The sequence below is a fragment of the Mirounga angustirostris genome, unplaced genomic scaffold, assembly GCF_029215605.1.
Source record: "Mirounga angustirostris isolate CCGP_5_RB_7025 unplaced genomic scaffold, mMirAng1.0.hap1 SCAF_2, whole genome shotgun sequence".
Lineage (NCBI taxonomy): Eukaryota > Metazoa > Chordata > Mammalia > Carnivora > Phocidae > Mirounga > Mirounga angustirostris.
Window position 1 is genome coordinate 152,722,306 of NW_026991710.1, and position 21,320 is coordinate 152,743,625.

The 21,320-nt window shown below is 40.5% G+C and overlaps 1 protein-coding gene across 4 annotated transcripts in view; it reads right to left on the reverse strand.

The window, feature by feature from the left end:
• The window catches only part of EXTL3 (exostosin like glycosyltransferase 3), a 54,790-nt gene extending 41,462 nt beyond the window's left edge, over window positions 1-13,328 (reverse strand). For all 4 annotated transcript variants that reach the window (XR_008506498.2, XR_010409650.1, XM_045880079.2 and 1 more), the window contains exon 1: window positions 10,848-13,328. Coding sequence is in view for 2 of the 4 variants with exons in the window: in XM_045880079.2 (XP_045736035.1) it covers window positions 10,848-12,995 (2,148 nt within the window). In the remaining 2 variants the exon portion in view is untranslated. The remainder of the gene's footprint in view (window positions 1-10,847) is intronic.
• Window positions 13,329-21,320: the final 7,992 nt, after the last annotated feature.

Sequence of the window (21,320 nt, forward strand, 5' to 3'; positions counted from 1 at the left end):
TTGCTACTACAGAGAACAGATGTCAGAGCCAAGTGATAGACACAGAAATCCACCTTGCCCTGAAGCATGTTTGGCCAGTATAAAAAAAATCCCTGGGCTTAAAGCCTTGTCTCCCAAGCTCAGATTCAGCAGTTACAGAACAAAGCACTGAGGTCTGGGTCGGGGAAAAGAGCAAGGAGGGGGAGATGATCAAGTACTCACCATAGAAGCTGCTGGGCTCCATCCCCAAGGAGCAGGAAAGTGGCCGGAAGTAGAAGCCAAATGCCAACCTCAGCAACCATAAAATGCCATCTATCTTAAGATGCACCCAATTTTAGGGATGTTAAAATGTTAATAATGCCCACCTTACAATCAATGGACTATGGCATCTGTTTGCTCAACCACACCCAACAAACTACCCTTGGTCCTTCATTTTACTTTCCTAAGATGCCAGCATTCACTTAATATAGAACTGCAATTCTGCCAGTTCAGGTGAACAAAGCTCCCCCCTCAACTCTAGCAATGAATACACATAGCTTAAAATGAAGAAGAAATAACTGAAAAATCCATTTCTTGAATATTCAATTGTAGATCATCAGTTTTGCAGGTTAGACACCAGGAGGATTATCTACAGCAAAATTAGTAATCCAGGAACATACCACAGAGCTTTAGTACTCAAAGTGTGAGCCAAAGACCAGCAACAGGGGCCTCTCTGTCCTCCCTAGGACTCTCTTAGAAATCCAGGCCTACCCCAAACCTACCAAGTCAGAACCTGCAAAATCCCCCAGTGATTCCTATTTTGAGAGGGTTGGTAGAGGAAAAAGCAAGGCTTTGGAGCCAATCAGAAAAGCCTGAGTTTAAATTCCAACTCTACCACTTACTTGTGCAAAGGTAAGGAAGCAACCTCTCTGCTAAATGAATATAGCAAGCACCATGTTGTGTGCAGAAATGGAACTTGTTTATCAGCCAAACTTGATAATCTTATAAACAACCTAACTCACTTTAAAAACAAGAAGCAACAGGCGCCTGGGTGGCTCAGTCGTTAAGTGTCTGCCTTCGGCTCAGGCCATGATCCCAGGGTCCTGGGATCGAGTCCCACATCGGGCTCCCTGCTCGGCAGGAAGTCTGCTTCTCCCTCTCCCACTCCCCCTGCTTGTGTTCCTGCTCTCGCTATCTCTTTCTCTGTCAAATAAATAAATAAAAATCTTTAAAAAAAAAAAAAAAACACAAGAAGCAACAACAAAAACTAAAATAGTCGTGATCTGATGCCTATGGCATATCCAAAATTTTTATCCAATTTACAAAGTAAATCAAATCAAGAGGACCTGCTTGTTCATTGGAAGACTGAGAACTGAAAATCTAATACCAAATGTGTTTTAGCATAGATTTCACATCCATTTTTTTTTAGCAAGGTTATTAAAGTCCATTAAGAACAACTACTATGGGGGCACCTGGGTGGCTCAGATGGTTAAGCGTCTGTCTTTGGCTCAGGTCATGATCCCAGAGTCCTGGGATCGAGCCCCGCGTCCAGCTCCCTAATCAACAGGGAGCCTGCTTCTCCCTCTCCCTCTGCCTCTCCCTGCGCTGGTGCACTCTCTCTCAAATAAATCTTAAAACAACAACAACAACAACAACTATTGTGGATTCCAGAAATACAGTACACATACTACCTCTACTCATCCTGGCACAACTCCTCTGGGCTGAATGGAAGCAAGATTTTCAGGATAAGGGAACTGATGCAATAGCCATCAGAATAAAAGAAATAATTTAAGAATTATTTAAGAATTATAATCAGAGAAACACAACATCATGAATTGCAGCAGCTTATTTCTGGTTAGCTCACAAACAACTGTGGTTAATAAGTCTGCTTTCACAATTTACAGCAGGGATTCTCAACTCTGAGTGATTCTGCCCACCAAGAAACATTTAAAACAGTATCTATGGACATTTGTGGTTGTCACTACTGGTGGTGGAAGGGGGTAAGCTACTCATGGCTAATGAGCAGAGGCCAGGGATGCTGCTAAATCCTACAAAGCACAGGACAAGCCCCCACAACAAAGAATCATCCAGCCCTAAATGTCTTTTGGGCCACTGTTGAGACACCCTGATTTAAAGTCAACAATCAAAGACAGTACAGCAAACTTCAAAGAATAAATGTAGTTTGTCATTTAAGAACAATCACCTTTTCCTCATAACCAAAAAGAGATTTCTGCACTTATAAAGACTGCACATACAAACTAAAATTGAGGAGGGGAAAAGAGTAAAAGCTTTCTTCTAACAGTTCTGCTTCAGAGCTATAGTGCTTACTGGCTAGACAAAAGCTCAGCAAACCAACCATTATCCCTTCCAGCACCAAAATCATAAGGACAAAAAAATTTAAATATTTGTAATGCAGACTTGCATATCAGCATTGGCCTCTAAGAGTTTGAGAAATGGCAGATCAAACATGAAAGAAATGAGTCATCCAGAGTAGTAAGTCATGTTTAGGAAATACTCTCATTTTTGTTGACATTGTTTTGTTTTTCAAATTAAAAAACTCCTTTTTCCTCAACACTGGCTATTTTTTCATGCCTTATGATTATACCTTAGAAACCTGTGAACACGAAGACTGACCTTCATTTCCTGAGTGAATTACTGGTTACGACACTGACCAGAATGCATAGACTACTTCCAGTAGGTGTTCAACAAACATTTTATAAATGAATGAATGAACAAATGACTAGGAAATAAGCCCTAATTTAGCCCTGTCCATTCTATTTTCAGAATATGGAATAAAGACTTGCTAAATTTATATATCAAAACTATAACATTCTATATACTGAAACCTCCTACTATTTAATCTAGCTTTCTACAGCACAACAATCCATCAACCTACAACTACCAAGTCAGGAGCAATGCTCAGTAACATTCATTTTTCTTGTTTCACATACAATGCTTCCTGGGGATGCTTCACTAGTTGTCCTGTTTACCATCATTCATAAAAGCCTTGACTTTCTCTCACTGAAACTCTCTTCCTGTCACAATGGAACAGTACAGCAATCATGGCCTGGAACCCTACCATATGCAAATGTACACAAGTGTATGCATGATCAAAAAGTAATTAGTAACCTCAGGTAACATTCAAGTTGGTCCTTGAGGAATTCTGGAATTTATGAATGATAAAGAGCTACTATTCTAATAGGATCCTTTCTCCTAGTACGCTAACAAGGCATTTGGCTTCTAAATCCAGACAGAATCAGCAAACCCACATTAAGTAGGAAAGTATCAATTTATATCATAAATATTTAATTAGTTATGATAAATGTGATGCCCAACTAATAGTTAGCAGATATCTCTTAATGTGTAAGGGATGGAAATATAAGTAGTTATTGCTATTAATAAGGAACAATAGAACATGTCAACAATTAGTAAGTGATAGTTGCTTAAATGTAGCAGGATGAATTTGGATTCAAACAGAAGATATACCTAAATATGGAATCTTTTATAAAAGTAGCTCATGACTAGCCACAGGCAGGTCTTCGGGAAGTTGGTAGGCAAGAAAAATTGGGCATGAAGAGATTAAGTGAATTAACCCAAGTCATAAACCAGACCAAGAACAGAGAGCACAAAAAGGTAAAACATACCTGAGAAGAAATAAAATTAGAAAACGTATGTGGAGGGGCTCCTGGGTGGTTCAGCTGGTTAAGCGGTCGGCTCTTGATTTCAACGCCAGGTGATAATCTCAGGGTCATGAGATTGAGTCCCCCATCAGGCTCCATGTTGAGCAGGAAGTCTGCTTGAGATTCTCTCCCTCTCCCTATGCCCCTCCCCAGGCTCACGCGTACATGTGCACACACACTCTCTCTCAGAATAAATAAATCTTTAAAAAAAAAAAAAACAGAAAAGAAAATGTATGTGGAAAATATAAAGCCTCAAACACATAATGCCACCTACTAAATTCAGCAATTTAAATTCACTTACCATGTTATCTTTTTTTTTTTTTTTTTTTTTTTTGAGAGGGAGAGAGAGAATCCCAAGCAGGCTACACGCTCAGTGCAGAGCCCAATGGTGGAGCTCAATCTCCCCACCCTGAGATCATGACCTGAGCCGAAATCAAGAGTTTGGACACTTAACCAATTGAGCCACTGGGGTGCCCCCTTTTTCTCTGTAAGATCAAGTTTTGCTTAGCCAAAGCCAGCAGTTTCCAGCCTCAATACATACACATGTATCATGCACTTCTGTAATGAATACATTTCTGAAAATGAACCTTACGTCAAGTCATCATACAAGCAATTAGGTAAACAGCATCTAACTTTTGTCCTCCATCCTCCCCTTTCCTCTAACTTAAAAAAGTAACCCATCATAGAGCTCAGGAATCAAGAAAATGAGGTCCAAAAGGAAGCACATAGTCATGCACACCTACCTGTGAGGACCCATGTGAAACAGCCTGAGGTGATGGTGATCAACAGAGAAAGGCCAAGGAGCCTTAAGATATATTGATTTTTCAAGGGACTCATTCAATAAACACCAAGTGGTGGGGGCAGAAAGTTAGGAAATGCACAGAAGGAAGAGAAACGAGTAAGAAGGTAACACAGTGAATTGGTTTTCTATTTATAACTTACTTAAATTTGGCTCTAATGCAGTATTAAAAAATAATATATTTTAGGTAATAAGTCTGCTTTAATTCATATAAGAGAAAAAGTTACACGTGATCCCTATGAAACTGTAGGTAACATAGCACAGGTTAGAGGTTCACCATCAAATGAGAGAATGCGTATCAAGAGCACAACACAGTGCTGACCTAGCACATAGAAAACGCTCAAAAATTGTTAGCACTTATTATTACATGAGATTAATACAATCTCTTCCTATTTCATTTTGTGAATATTATATATATGGGGGAGAGGGAGAGAAGGAGAGAAACTGTGCCGTTTCAAGAAATTTAGGTTTGGTAAAAAAGAAAAATATGCACTGACCATGGTCAGAAGCCCTAAGTTCTAATTTCAATATTAATTTGTTGAGTGACCTAAAGCAATAAAATTCTCAGTCTCAGATTCCTTACTTTGAATAAATAAAAAGATGTGCTCGCTTCGGCAGCACATATACTAAAACTGAATTAATAAAAAGAGTACATATAGACTAAGAGGGGAAGATTCTACTTAAAGAACTGATTTGTAGCAATTAGGAAATCATTTATGCAACATGATGTAAAAACAACAACAACAACAAAACCCAGATATACCTAATGAAGTCTACCAGACTTTCTACAATCTTGGACCTAGAAAAGCTGGACAAGATTTTTCCTATTAGTTGTGCTTCAAAATCACAATTTTAGGAAATTATCATCTGATATATTCAAGTAATATTTTTTAAAGGAGAGTGGGCACAGATAAAAAATAAAGTGTATCAACTTTCTAAGGTATAGCCTTTGGAATTATCTCTACTGTTGCCTGGGGTCTAGCCAGAAGTAAAGCCTTTAACAGCCTGACTGGCAGAGACCCAAGCCTGAATATTAATGACACTGAATTCTCTTCTAGTCTTCCTTCTTTTTCCCTTAGTTGACTACTGGCATGACGACTGACATGACAATAACCACCCTGGCATGACATCAGGCTCCCAAAATAGAATTCTCCTTTTTCAATTCTAATATCAAGGGCTGGGAAGGAGGGAAAACGGCAGTGAAAAATACTCTCATTATCTCTATATATAGTTTTCATTTGGAAAAATGGGCGTATTCTGGCCTTACCACTTCTACAAGGGAGGTGTGATATGTTTAAGTCACCCTCTCCACCACTACTGCCCTGGTCCAAGCTGCCAACACCCCTCACCTAGGCTACTGCAATAATAAATAGCCTTTGAACTGTTTGTTCTGCTCTTTTCCCCATAGTCCAACACATATCATATTACTCCTCACTCAAAACCCTCTAATTGCATCCTAACATACCTAGAATAAAATCTCCAATCCTTACCATGGTCTACATGGTCCTACATGTGCTGACTTCCGCTTTCTCCAACCTGCTTTCAAATGTTCTCCTCGATCACTCCACCCCAGATATCCAGGGCATTCTTGCCATGTCCCAAACATGAAAAGCTTCTTGTATTTGCCATTCTCTGTATATTCCTCCAGAATTTACATGGTCCATTCCCTCACTTCACTCAGGCTTCTGCTCACATGTCACCTCTTCAAAGAGGCCTTCCCAGGCACCCTATGTGAATTGACTGTACCCTTCATGGAGAAGAGAATTAAAAATTAAGAACTGGGGAACTGGCTGCCCACAAGACTGTCTGAGAAATGAGTAAGTATGCAGTGTGAAGATGGGTGGTGTTCTGAGTGAGCAAGACCACACTGTTAATTACTGAGACACGACCTCCTTCATAACAGCCCAAGTTTTCAAACTTGAAAAGGACAGATTTTGATGTTCTTATTTCCACAGAATGCTCCAAACAAGGCCACCCTATTTATTAATATTTTCCAGAACACAAAGCAGAGTGAGGAAGATGTGTTAACTGGTCAGAATGAAGTAATAACTCAAACCAAAATCTGGGGTGGACTATGTATCAAAAAGAGATTACTTGGAGGTTTCTGCTTTCAGGATGGCTGAAGAAGCTCCTACCAGACCCAAACCTCCTGCAGATGGTAACTATAAACTCTGGACAAAAATACCAAGAAAGCAATTAGCTGAAGGCACTGGACAGCGAGCAGAAGGTGGCAAATTCCAGAGAGGAGCTGAAATTAAGGAAGGAATTACCAACATGAGTAGAATCACCGTTGCCTTTACCCTGACAGTAGGCCACAGTCAGCACCATGCACAACAGCTAAACTCACATACAACATCCAAGTCTTTCTGGACTGAAGAAGAGGAGGGAAGAGTCTGGGACAAAAACAGCCCTCGGAAAGAAAGGAGATTCCAGAAAAGAGAGAGCCAGATAGAGGGAGCTCCAAGTTCTATGTATAAACTACCCAGTCTCTGGCCCACCTCTAAACCATGTGTGCATGCTTGGTGCTGTCTATAAGGAGACCAACAAAAGATAAAAGGATTGAACTAACATTTGAGTTGTTGCTCAAGAGACAGAACTTGCAGTCTGAGTCCAACAGAATAAATTGCTTGTGAAAACTAAAATATCAGTACTTTTCAGAGAAATAAAACAAAATCCACGGTCTTCACAATATAATATTCACACTGTACAAAACTGTGATGTACCAAGAACCAGAAAAACATGACCCTCAAGAAAAAGAAAATCAGTTAAAACAAATCCACCAAGTGACCTATATGTTGGAATTAGCAGACAAAGATGCTAAAGTAGCTATTATAACTATGTACAATAAAGTATACTCAGAATGGGGAAAAAAAAAAAAGAGAGGAAATCTCAGCAGAGAAACAGAAACTATTATTTTAAAAACATGGATATTCTGGAACTGGAAAATACATTTGCAATTTAAAATTAAATGGATGAGCTTAACTGTAGAGATGACACAAAAGTCTGTGAAGTTGATGATAAATCAAGAGAAATTATCAAAACTACAGAATAGAAAAAAAAGGTTTAAAAAAATGAACAGATACTGAGAACTGTGGGACAAAATCAAAATGTTTAATATACATATAATGAAGCCCCCAAAGGAGAGGGGAGAAAGAATGGAAAAGAAAAAAATATCTGAATAAATAATGAAGTAAAAATTTCCCAATATATGATGAAAAAAAAATTGACAGATTTAAGCAGCTTAGTGAATCCCAGTCAGAACACAAATCAAAAAAAACCATACCAAGGCATATCATATTCAAACCGCTGAAAACCAAATAGAAAAAGTCTTAAAAGCAGCCAGAGAAAAAAGAACATATTCCATATGGGGAAACAAAAATTTGAAAACCACTGACATACCATCAGAAACAAGGGAGACCTGAAAACAGTGGAACATCTTTAAGATGCAATGGAAGTGGTCGTACCCAACCCAGTAAGTTTTTGGAAGGACTAGCTTTCAAATCCCTTGGCATAATACTTCTCTCCACTTGACTTCCATTAGATAGTCTTTGTTGTTATGCTCCCAGAGCTAAGGAATCTGATTCAACTGTTTACAAAACAGGCAAGAGACAGAGCAGTCACCCACCATCACCACGTCTGTTCAGCAGCCCCACACCATTCTGAAGAGACAGCTACTTCAACTAAAGGCACTTCCCCCATCTCTCCGGGTAGAGTCCAGTCACCTTGCCCAGGCCCTATCCCATCTGAACTGAAGAGAATTAAAGCATTCGGGGCAAAAGTATCCAAGGATGGTGGCAGTAAAGATCACATTTACTCTAAGCCGTTTCCAATGTAGTTTCCCCTTTGTTATCTAAATAACAGACAAGAATGAGGAATTTTAATATACAAATACCAGTAGGCACCCCTAAGACAATCCCTCTCTACTAAAAACCTAGGGCTCAATAGATTTCATAACCCACAAATACCTAACATTTATGCCTAATGCTTAGATGAGAACCTGAGCACAAGAGAAGCACAAATTGCCCATCATTTTCTGAAATGGTATGTGGGTTCCTGGGTTGATTCAAATATGCTGATTTCAAATCATTTTCCCTGAAGGACTGGAATCTGAGAGATCGCCTGGGAATCACCCTACTGCTAATTTTAGAAAGACCTATTAATTATAACATAATGGATAGGGTACATCTGCATCCCAGGTAGGAAAACTACTCCACAAGGCTTACTCTCTAAGCCTCAGTTTCCACAGATATAAATAGTGCCATTTCATAATAGTGCCATTTCTCCAGAGGGGAGAGAGCTGCCGGTCCCTCCTAGTCTCAATACCTGGTAATGTTGGCTCTATGCCCAAGAGGCCAGCAATTAAACCACTGCCCAAAAAAACCTGCTTCTCTTAAATAGAAAGCACAGTCAAAATATTTAGAGAATACAGTGAATTCTCCAGCTTGAAACTGTTTCCTCTTTTTCAGAAGAACTAGAAAAAACTGGTATCGCTAATATGAGCAAGCTATTCAGAATGGCCTCCCATTTGGAAAGTTTCTGGCATTTTCCAACTAGGCATTGTATTATTGCAATGAGCTGCCCAGTAATCAAAGAGGACTACTTATTTCCCACCAGAGTTAAAAGAAAGGATTAGTTCTGGTAAGTTCTCTAACAAATTTCAGTCATTGTTAACAAGGTGGCATCGGCTTCTCTACATCCCTACCAAATTCTAAGAAAACTCAGGAAAAAATGGAAAACAAAGGCTGCTTTATTATTCTATTTGAGCAGCATCCACCTTTCACAGAACAAATTTTTTTTTTCCTTTTAATTTCAGTGACATTTAAAAAGTTGTAACAGAGAAAGAAAAAAGTGAAATTTATTTGGAAAGAAACCTATAAAGAAATCTTCCCATTCACAACACTTTTCTTAATATACAAGATAAATTCTGGGATCAAAAGTTTTTAGAACCCTACATAGTCTGAAGAGACTCAGATTATAAATTCAATTAAAAAAAAGACTAGCAGCGATAGAAAATTTAAAACAAAGATTTATATAGGAGAAGCAGTAACAGCTATGACACAAGGGGAAATTATGCAGAGGATAGAAGTGAGTTAAAGTTGTCCATAACATGGGCAGCGTATCCATACTTATCTTCTTGGACATGAAGGGGTAAGTAGGAATCAAACGATTATTGGGTACCTTTCTAGATCCCTTACTTGTATTATTTTATTTTCCTCTCTAATCCTTAAATCAAAGAAGTTAATTAACTCATCAAAGATCACAAAATTGACTACTTAATCCCAGGTCTTTATTACTCCCAAACTCATACCATCCTATTATGCCATGCTGCTGCCCAGAAAATATTTCACATGAATCAGTTTCTTGCTGATAGAATTTTAAAAACCAGTCTAGCACAAACATTCCCCTTCTAAATGGATTCTTCCTAAAAACTACACTAATTTTCTTAAGCAAGCTTCTAGCAATGCAGGGCCCATCGGAACTTCTGCCTGTCTTTGCTACCCTTTTCTGGAAAGTATCTATGCCACAGGGTAACTAGTGGCAGTTTGTTTGCTTATGACTTGCTCTAAGGCCTCACATTTAAGATAAATGGGTAATCTTCTGGATTGCCAAATTTATGCCAGAAGGTGGATAAACAAAGTCCTCAGAACTAAAGCCCTATCCTGCATAATTGACTATTATTTTTCCTGTAAAATACGGCATCCAAATCATGACAGATAAGATAAGGTAAAGAATGAGAAAGAACCCGTGAGAGACTATAGAAAAGGTTCAGGATCTCCAACTCCCAAATATTTCAAACCCAACTCCAATCTTCCAAAAAACCTCTACAATATCCTGATAAAGAAACAGATCTTCTTGTTAAATCTGGGTGGTGACTGGAACTAGAACTTCTGGAATCAGACACACTAAAGCTCAGCTCGTCCATGATTTGTCATGATTATGACCTTGGGCAAAAGAGTTAACCTCTCTAAGCCTCAGTTTCCACAGACAGAAAGTGAAGAAACCATAATAACGATGTAAGTTCTATAAATCCTAAATTACGCTGCCTGGGTCATATGCACTTCCTAAGTATTAGCTTTGTCATCATCATTCTCAACATCTTTGTTATGACATGGAAGACATCAATAGGGCAACCAAAGGGCTTTTGTAAACCTTCATGGAGCCAATACTGATTTCAGTTTTGGTGAGTCTTGGGAGATTTAGGAAGGGAATAGCAGAGATGCAACTGACAAGGCCTGAAAGGACCAAAAAAGAAGCAAGCAGAAATTCCACGGGGAAAGGAAATTTGTATAGTTAAAAAAAAAAAAAAAAAAATTATGTCTACAAAGATACACATTATATACATTTGGAAAAGGGATTACGAGTGAAATGCTATCTCATGCAGTAAAACAAACTGCTCATTTTTCTATTACCATGATGGGGACGCCAATGTCGGGCCACAGAAGGTCCTCCGAGGGTAGCTTGGGAGAATTCCATACCACCACTACCTTGTTCAGGTAAGGGAGGCCATTCAGTCTCTCTAGAGAGTTCATAAGCACTTCCTCCCGCTCATAGGTCAACATCACCACTGTGAACTGCTCTCGTGGAACGTTGCCTCCAAGTGCAGCCTGAAACTCCTTGCCAGAACCCCCAGCTCCACCCCCAATAGGCCGAAATCCAGTCCCTGAGCCCAAGAATTTGGCCTCTGAGGGCAACACAGGGTCAAAGGGCGTGTGGGGGAACAGATGGAAAGGCCCCGGAGCAGAGTTCCAGCTGCGGTAAAAATCAGTGACAGTCAAAGTAAAGTTGCGGAGGTATTTGGGTGAGGCATAAGGTGGCTCTGTCTCCACTGGCCCCAGGTCCAGGTCCCCGTTGTCGGCCATGTTAGGGTCAGTTCCAGCCGCCTTGCCTGACCGATGGGGGATCTCAGCTGCCGCCTCTTCCCGGATGGGAGCAGCTGGGATCTGTATGCGAGTCCTAATCATAGCCAGCACGGTATTAAAAATACTGTCAGCGGTTGAGAAGTAAGTCTCCCAGAGAAAGCGGCCTTGCCGCCGCATGGCCAGCAGATCACTGTCCGAGAGGCTTCGTAACAGAAAATGAACCTCGGTCACACGCGGCTTGGGCACCACCAGGGCTGCCTCATTCCACTGCAGCATGCCCTGGTAAGGAAGCTGTACTTGCTCCCCTAGCAGAACTGGGACAGCACCGACTTCCAGGGCTTCAAAGAGCCGTGTCGCACACCCAGATGAAATGACCAAGTGAGGGTCCCCAGGAGTGATAATGAGAGCGAAGGTGGAAAGCTTCAGTAATTCCAAGCGGTCCTCACGCTCACCACACAGTGCCCACTCGGTAGGCAGACTGGCTTTAGGCTGGTTTTTGCAGGTAAATTCTACCAGGACCTGATCTAGCCTGCTGTCCTGTACAGCCTTTAAGGTGGCAATGATACGATCATCGTAGTCGGCTGGAGGGTCACCTTCCACTTCTTCTTCAAAGGAGCGGGCCTCCTGAAGGCTGGATCTCAGTGATTCAATCTTCTCACCCTGGAAGGTGAAAAGATACTTCCGCTTAACTGGCACCTGTGGTGGGATTTCCATGAAGTTGGGCTCCGACATGGCATGCACTAGTGGCGATACGACCAAGTCAAAGCCAGGTCTGTACTGGGAAGCATAGAAAGTAGACTGAGCCACCATGGCACGGCCTGTGCTCACGTTATATAGTAAGTTCTGTGTATCTGACTTCCGCGACAGATTGATGATGACATGGTTGTGTCCATCTGTCCGCCAATGTGGTAAAGAAGAGAGCTGCTTCTCAAGTTCGGCAGGCCGAAGCACTACTGGCTCTTGTACTTCTCCCACTAATACCACATAAAGGCAGGCAATGTCCGCATTTTCTGTAACATACACGTTGGCTCGTGCTGTAGCCTGAAAAGCCTGCTTGACCAAGGGATCCAGGTAGCTGCCAAAGGCAAACTGGTCACTGTCATATACATAGACTGGAAAACCGGAGGTGAGAGGACAGCGAGAATAATCGAAACAATTGTGCAGCCGGCATCCCCGTATGACCTTTGGGGGAGGAAGACCAGCATCGTCCTTCTCTGGAAGCAATCGGATAGGCAGAGAAAGTTTGGGCTGATTTTGAGCCATCAGCTCTTTATAAGAGTGCTCAGTCTGGCTAATAACATTCTTGAGCTGAAGTAGGTCCTGCTTGGCATTCTCAATACTCTTCTTACAGGCTTCAATCTTCAGATTCAGCTTGGCAATTTCACTGTTCAGCTCCTGCCTCTTGGCTTCCAGCTGCAAGAGCTCCTCACTTACAGACTCACGAATCCGGCAAAGATCCAGCACATGCTTTACCTCACATAGTTCATTACCAGCCCTTGGGCCAAAAATCCGCTTGCCTGCCTCATCAGCCTCATCCAGAGTGGTGAGATAATAGTGAGCAATCAGGGGGAAGAACACCAGAATAATGAAGAGCGTAAAGCTGAGCCATGTGAGTCGTATCCGGTTGGACCACCGTAACATACAGGTTTGACCTCCATTCCCCACTCCCCCATTCCGCAACATGGTATAGCCCGTCATGAGTTCCTGTGTGGCTTTTGCCCCCTCTAATCACGTTGGGTCACTCGCCATAACCGTGAGTTTCTATTAGACAAACTCAATCTCTTTTCACTCACACCTTTCTGTTAAGAGTTAGTGTGCTCCCTGCACAAGGCACGGAATAAAATGGAAATTTCATTTTCCTCAGCTGTAATTGAAATGGTCTCTGACCTTATTCCAGCAGATTTTAAGTTCTGGTTGCTGACCAATGGACATGTCCTTACTCTTTATCGAATGGTAAAAGATACCACATTGTTGATGAGATGAAAAGGAGAAGGTCTCTGATGATGAAACCCAGGAAAAATAAGCTGGAATCAGACAGGCTTTTTCAACTGCCATAGCTCTTGTTCCTTGGTTTTGCTGACCAACAAATACGCATAGTTACTATTCACAGTTATAAAGTAGCTGGTTAGAAGAGAAAGAAATGCCAGCCTCTTATCGATGTCATTGCCAACAATCAGGCCTGCAAAAGAAAGAGAACCATGTCAGTCTTGAAAAGATTATGTCCAACAACCCACCCTCCCTCAGTTTCTAGAAAATGCTTCTATCTTAAAAGGTAAAGGAACAGTTGGAACATTGGGTGTGTGTCTCACAGAACGATTTTAAGTTCAGTTCACGTTGCGTTCAGTATGGGTATTTTCCTTGTGGTTAATTAGAAATGGATAAGGATAAGTGTCTGAAAACAGCTTCAGATTTTACACACACAGACATACATACCCCTTCCTCCTATTTAACTGGATATAGAGCAGAATTAGAGCCTATAACATGAAGATCAACTATATTCAACAGAGTGCAAAGATGTCTGCAACAATTTTTATTCAAGACCAAGGCAGCATCTTTAGATGGAGAGAAACACCATCCTATCTGGCCTTGATAGCCAGGTTTATTCCTAAGATGAGTCTCCTTTTGAATTACTTAAAAAAAAAAAAAAGGACTCTGAGAAGTTCAATGTTTTATATTCAGAGTTGAAACGAGTTGAAGAGAACTCTTTTGATCTTTACCCAGTAGTAGGTGCATTAATCCAGAGACAAAATGTATTTCCCAGTTTGCTTCTCATTTATCTTCTGCTAGCAGACATCATGTGCTCCTTCTTAAAATATAAATAGTAACTTGGTCTTTTAGAAAGACTACTGGGCGCCTGGGTGGCTCAACTGGTTAGGCAACTGCCTTCGGCTCAGGTCATGGTCCCGGAGTCTTGGGATCGAGTCCCACATCGGGGTCCCGGCTCGGCAGGGAAACTGCTTCTCCCTCTGACCCTCTCCCCTCTCATGCTGTTTCTCTCTCTCTCTCTCAAATAAATAAATAAATAAAATCCTTAAAAAAAAAAGAAAAGAAAGAAAGACTACTATACTTAGAAATGAGGGCTATTATTTCTTCTCCTTTGGAGACAGATTTGCTATCAAACCTTATACCTCAGTTTCCTAATCTCCCAAAATGGAGAGAAGTGTACTGAGGCAGAAACAATATATTGTGTTGCTATGACAAGAAAGGACAAAGGATGTGAGGGTACTTTCAGCTAATAAATCTTGAAACAACATTCCCACTCCTGTTCATTTACCAAACTTTACTATCAGCAGCTACAAAAGCTTTTCACTTGCTTTCATCCCAAACTTAACATATGTAGAACTGAATTCCTAATATTCTGTGCCAAAGAATACTCCCAATTTCTTTCATTCACTTCCTCCAAAAAGTATTTACCATACTCTTAACATGTCTAAGACATGTTCAGTATAACTGTGGAAGAAGCTAGAATGCAAAATAATCTTTGACCTTGTGCAACCTCCTTTAACCTAAGATATAAGATATATGCGAACAGCAGGGATACTGCTACAAGGTAGTATAATGTACGTAGCCCATCAACAGGTCTCATTTCACAGAACTCTCTCTAGCTTCTATGTTTGGTAGAGATGTAAAATTATTAAAGTCTGGATATAGTCTTCTCTCCTTTAAATAAAAAATGTTGCCAATATTAATAAAAGGCTTGAGTAAGCAGAACAAGAGATAAGGACAACAAAAAACAAAAACTATTGATCACAAAAAAGCTTAAATTTGATGGATCAAACCTTGGATAAACAGCTAAGCAAATATCCCAGAGAACGTAAGTCAGTATTTCTAAAGCATTATCCTTCTAATACAAATGTTAAAAATCTCTGTTTCCAAAAGAGTACTCTCTGCACCTTACGATCAAATTATAACAAAGAAAGAAGGAAGTGGAGAAAATAAAAGAATGCATAATCAAGGAAATTCAGTTGATTCATTCCCTCCTTCCCATATGTTTCTGGATCCTTCCTTTTTCTAACTCATGCAGCATTTTACTTCAGTATATAATTTCTTGAAATAGTGAACTCCAGGTCCAGGGTTTGCTCTCCTGATAGAAAATAGAAAAGTGACATGCTATTAGAAAAAGACTCAATACTGGGGCGCCTGGGTGGCTCAGTCAGTTAAGCGTCTGCCTTGGGCTCAGGTCATGATCCCGGGGTCCTGGGATGGAGCCCTGTGTTGGGCTCTCTGCTCAGCGGAGAGCCTGCTTCTCCCTCTCCCTCTGCCTACTTGTGCTCTCTCTCTGTCAAATAAATAAATAAAATCTTTAAAAAAAGAAAAGAAAAATACTCAGTACTAAAGATGCTATTAAGGAATGTATTTACTGAAGGGGAAAGATGCCAGAGGAGTAAGAGAACCCTAGGCTTGCCTCATGGTCCTATGAACACAACTAGATAACTACCAAATCATCCCAATACCCCAGAAATTGACCTGAAGACTGGCAGAACAAACTCCACAACTAAAGGTAGAAAAGAAACCACACAAAGAAGGTATGAAGTGCAGAGACACAGTTTGGGAGGGAAATGGATCCTGGTCACTGCAGTGGGCAGGGAGCCACTGTGGCAAAGAAGAGCAAGAGACAGACTAGCACCCACATGTGGAAGACAAATTTCCGTAGCAATGGCTTGGAACTCAAGAGGGGCCAAATTTGATGAGTTCTTGCAAACAGGTCCGCAGGCTTGGCTCAGGGAGAGCCTAGTGGGCATTGGGACTATTCTTGGAGAGAAGGCAGGGCAAACAGCCCATGGACATATAATATGGAAACATCAATCTCAAAAGCGCCTGGGGCACACAGCGGGGAAGTTGTTTGCTCATCCAAATGGCGGTGTTTGCAGAGAGACCTGTCCAGGAATGAAGGAACTGCCCTGCACCACCATCCCCTGCCCCTGCCACTCGGCATGAGCACAGGGTCACCTGAAAAGCCAGCACACCCCTCCCTACCTAACTTGCTTACATCAAGCCATACAGCCCCCGGTGAGCTCCAGTGGAACTGTCCTTCCCAATCAGGCTTGCCTCAATCCCAGCATATTGGGCCCCCGACCCCTAAAGACTGGCACAACCTCCTGCCCACAACACCTCTCCTGACCCGGGAGTTTTGCGGGGCCTCCGTTCAGGCAACACTAGCAACAGGTCTCATTTCACCAGAGCCAACCGGAGCACATTTAGTAAATCTTGTCACATTCAGGCCAGGGACCAAACATTGCTCACAACAGGCAAAGACAGCCTCTGCAGATGATTGGCCTGAAGGATAAAGTAACCAGAACACGACAGCAGAGCGCAGGCAGCACACAATGGAGACACTACGTGAAGTGCCAGGCTCTGGGGAACAGCGGACACTGCACTAAGGGCAGTACGAGACCTCTTCTTCCTAAGGCCATTACTCTCAAGAACAGGAGACATAACTGATCGTCCTGACACAGAGAAACAGGCACAGAGACTTAGAAAAACATGAAATGACAGAGGTATGTGTCCTAGAGGAAAGAGCAGGACAAGGCCACAGCCAGAGATATAAGTGAAACAGATATAAGTAACATGTCTGATAGAGAATTTAAAGTAGTGATCATAAAAATACTCGCTGGGCTTGAGAAAAGAGTGGAAAGCATCAACAGGATGATTAACAGAGATAAGGAATAACACAGCAGAAATAAAGGGCTCAATAAATGAAAGAAGAAGCACACTTGATGGAATGAACAGCAGGCTGGAAGAAGCAAAGGAACAAACTAACAACATAGAAGGCAGAATAACAGAAGTAATCAAGCTGAACAAAAGAGAGAAAAAAAAACTATGCCAAACGAGAAAAGACTTAGGGAACTTAGTGACTCCATCAAACATAAACACATTTATCATAGGGGTCCCAGAAGAAGAAGAAGGAGAGAAAAGGGGGCAGAAAATTTATTTGAAGAAATAAGAGCTGAAAACTTCCCTAATCTGGAGAAGGAAAGATATCCAGATCCAGGAAATACAGAGAACCATGAACAAAATCAACAGAATCGACACCAAGAGATACTGTAATTAAAATGGCAAAATGTAGTGATAAAAATTTTTTTAAACAGCAAGACAAAAGAAGACAGTAACAGAAGGGAAACCCCATAAGGCTTCATTGGATTTTTCAGCAGAAACTGTGAAAGCCTGAGAGAGTGGCATGATATATTCTAAGTACTAAATGGGAAAAATCTCCAGCCAAGAATACTCTATCCAGACAAGAATATTCTATCCAGCAGAGCTATCATTCAGAATAGAAGGGGAGATAAAGAGTTTCTTAGACAAACAAAAACTAAAGGAGTTCATGACCACTAAGCTAGCCCTGTTAGAAATATTAAAGAGGATTCTTTGAGTGGAAAGGAAAGACCAAAAGTGACAGTAGGAAACACAAAAGCAGTAAAAAAAAAAAAAAAAAAAAAAGAATATTTCTGTAAAAATTCAGTTAAGGAACTCACAAAATAAAAGGATGCAAAGTATGACACCATATACCTAAAATGTGGGGAGGAGAGGAGTAAAGAATGGTTCAAACTTAAACAACCATCAACTTATTATAGACTAACATATGCAGAAGATGTTATATATAAACCTAATGGTAAGGATGCCTGGGTGGCTCAGTTGGTAAAGCATCTGACTTCGGCTCAGGTCATGATCCCAGGGTCTTGAGATCAAGTCCCGCACAGGGTTCCCTGCTTCTCCCTCTGCCTGCCCTTTGTGCTCTATCTAACAAATAAATAAATAAAAATCCTTTAAAAGTAAATAAATAAATAAACCTATTGGTAACCACAAATCAAAAACTACTAATATATATACAAAGAATAAAGAGAGAGGAATCCAAATATATCACTAAAGAAAACTAGTAAAACATGAAAGAGAAAGAAAAGGCTCAGAGAAAAACTTCAGAAACAACCACAAAACAAGGACTAAAATGGCAATAAATGCGTATCTATCAACAATTCCTTTTTTTTTAAAGATTTATTTTAGAGAGAGAGGGAGAGACTGCATGGAGTGCACACACAAGCGTGCACGTGCAGGGGAAGGGGCAGAGGGAGAATGAGAAAAATCCTCAAGCCAGCTCCCCACTGTGCACTGAGCCCAATATGGGTCTGGATCCCAGGACCCTGACATCACAACCTAAGCTGAAATCAAGAGGTGGATGCTTAACCAACTGAGCCCCCAGGTGCCCCTATCAATAATTACTTTGACTGTAAGTGGACTAAATGCTCCAATCAAAAGATATACAGTGACAGAATGAATAAAAAAACAAGACGCACCTATACACTGCTTACAGGAGACTCAAATTTAAGACCTAAAGACACCTGCAGACTGAAAGTGAAGGAATGGAGAAACATTTATCATGGAAATGGATATCAAAAGAAAGCTGGAGTAGCAATACCCATTTAAAACAGATTTTAAAACAAAGACTGTAACAACAGACAAAAAAAGACACTATATAATAATAAAGGGGACAATCCAACAAGAAGATATAACAATTGTAAATACCCACCCAAAATGAGAGTACCCAAATGTATAAAACAGTTTAATAACAAACATTAAAAAAACTAATCAATACTAATACAATAGTAGGGAAATTTATTTATTTATTTATTTAGCAAGCTCTATACCCAACATGGGGCTTGAACACACAATCCTGAGATCAAGAGTCGCACGCTCTACCAACTGAGCCAGCTAGGTGCTCCAATAATAGTAGGGGATTTTAACAACCCACATACATCAACTGACAGATCATCCAATCAGAAAATCAACAAGGAAAAAGTGGCTTTGAATGACACATTGGATCAAGTGGATTTAACAGATATATTTAAAACATACCATCCTAAAATAGTACAATACATATTCTTTTCAAGTATACATGGAACATTCTCCAGAACAGATCACATATTAGGCCAAAAAACAAGTCTCAACAAATTGAAAAAGACTGAAATCATATCATGCATCTTTTCTAACCACAACACTACAAAACTAGAAATCAAGCACAAGAAAAATCTGGAAAGACCACAAATACATGGAAGTTAAATAACATGCTACTGAACAATGAATGGATCAACCAAGAATGCAAAGAAGAAATCAAAAAGCACATGGAAACAAATGAAAATGAAAACACAAGGGTCCAAAACCTTTGGGATGCAGCAAAAGCAAAAAGGGAGGGAAGTTTACAACAATATAGACCTACCTCAAGAAGAAAAATCTCAAATAAACAACCTAACCTTACATCTAAAGGAGCTAGAAAAGGAAAAACAAACAAAACCCAAACCCAGCAGATGGAAGGAAATAATTAAGATCAGAGTAGAAATGAATGATACAGAAACCAAAAAAACCCAGTAGAACAGATAAATAAACCAGCAACTGGTTCTTTGAAAGGATCAACAAAATTCATAAACCTCTAGCCAGACTCATCAAAAAACAAAGAGAGAGGTGCCTGCGTGGCTCAGCTGGTTAAGCATCCAGTTCTTGATTTCAGCTCAGGTCATGATCTCAGGGTCGTGAGATCGGGCCCCACACATGAGGCTCTGTGCTCAGCGTAGAGTCTACTCCAAATTCTCTCTCTCCCTCTCCCCCCCTCCCCCACTCTCTCCATTATTAAAATATTAAATTATTTTAAAAAAACAAAGAGAAAGGATTCAAATAAAATTACAAATGAAAGAGGAGAAAAAACCAACACCACAGAAATACAAACAATTGTAAAAGAAAATTATGAAAAACTAATACCAACAAATTGGACAACCTAGAGTAAATGGATATACTCCTAGAAACATATAGCCTACAAAAACTCAATAGGAAGAAACAGAAAATTTGAATAGATCGATTACCAGCAAGGAGATTGAATCAGTAATCAAAAATAAATAAATAGCTCTATTACAAAGCTGTAATCATCAAGACAGTATGGTACTGGCACAAAAAGAGACACACAGATCAATGGAACAGAACAGAGAGCCCAGAAATGGACCTGCAGCTCTGTGGTCAACTAATCTTTGATAAACCAGGAAAGAATGTCCAATGGAAAAAAGACGGTCTCTTCAACAAATGGTGTTGGGAAAACTGGACAGCCACAGGCAGAAGAATGAAACTAGACCATTTCCTTACACCATACACAAAAATTGACTCAAAATGGATGAAAAACCTAAATGCGAGACAGGAGTCCATCAAAATCCTTGAGGAGAACACAGGCAGCAACCTCTTTGACCTCAGCCGCAGCAACTTCCTCCTAGAAACACTGCCAAAGACAAGGGAAGCAAGGGCAAAAATGAACTGCTGGGACTTCATCAAGACAAAAAGCTTTTGCACAGCAAAGGGAACAGTCAACAAAACCAAAAGACAACTGACAGAATGGGAGAAGATATTTGCAAATGACATATCAGATAAAGGGCTAGTATCCAAAATCTATAAAGAACTTATCAAACTCAACACCCAAAGAATAATCCAATCAAGAAATGGGCAGAAGACATGAACAGACATTTTTCCAAAGAAGACATCCAAATGGCCAACAGACACATGAAAAAGTGCTCAACATCACTCGGCATCAGGGAAATCCAAATCAAAACCTCAGTGAGATACCACCTCACAGCAGTCAGAACGGCTAAAATTAATGTCAGGAAACAACAGATGTTGGCGAGGATGTGGAGAAAGGAGAACCCTCCTACACTGTTGGTGGGAATGCAAGCTGGTGCAGCCACTCTGGAAAACAGTATGGAGGTTCCTCAAAAAGTTGAAAATAGAGCTACCCTACCACCCAGCAATTGCACTACTGGGTTTTTACCCCAAAGATACAAATGTAGGGATCCGAAGGGGTACGTGCACCCTGATGTTTATAGCAGCAATGTCCACAATAGCCAAACTATGGAAAGAGCCTAGATGTCCATCAACAGATGAATGGATAAAGAAGATGTGGTATCTTGGAATATTATGCAGCCATCAAAAGGAATGAAATCTTGCCATTTGCAACAATGTGGATAGAACTAAAGGGTATTATGCTAAGCAAAATAAGTC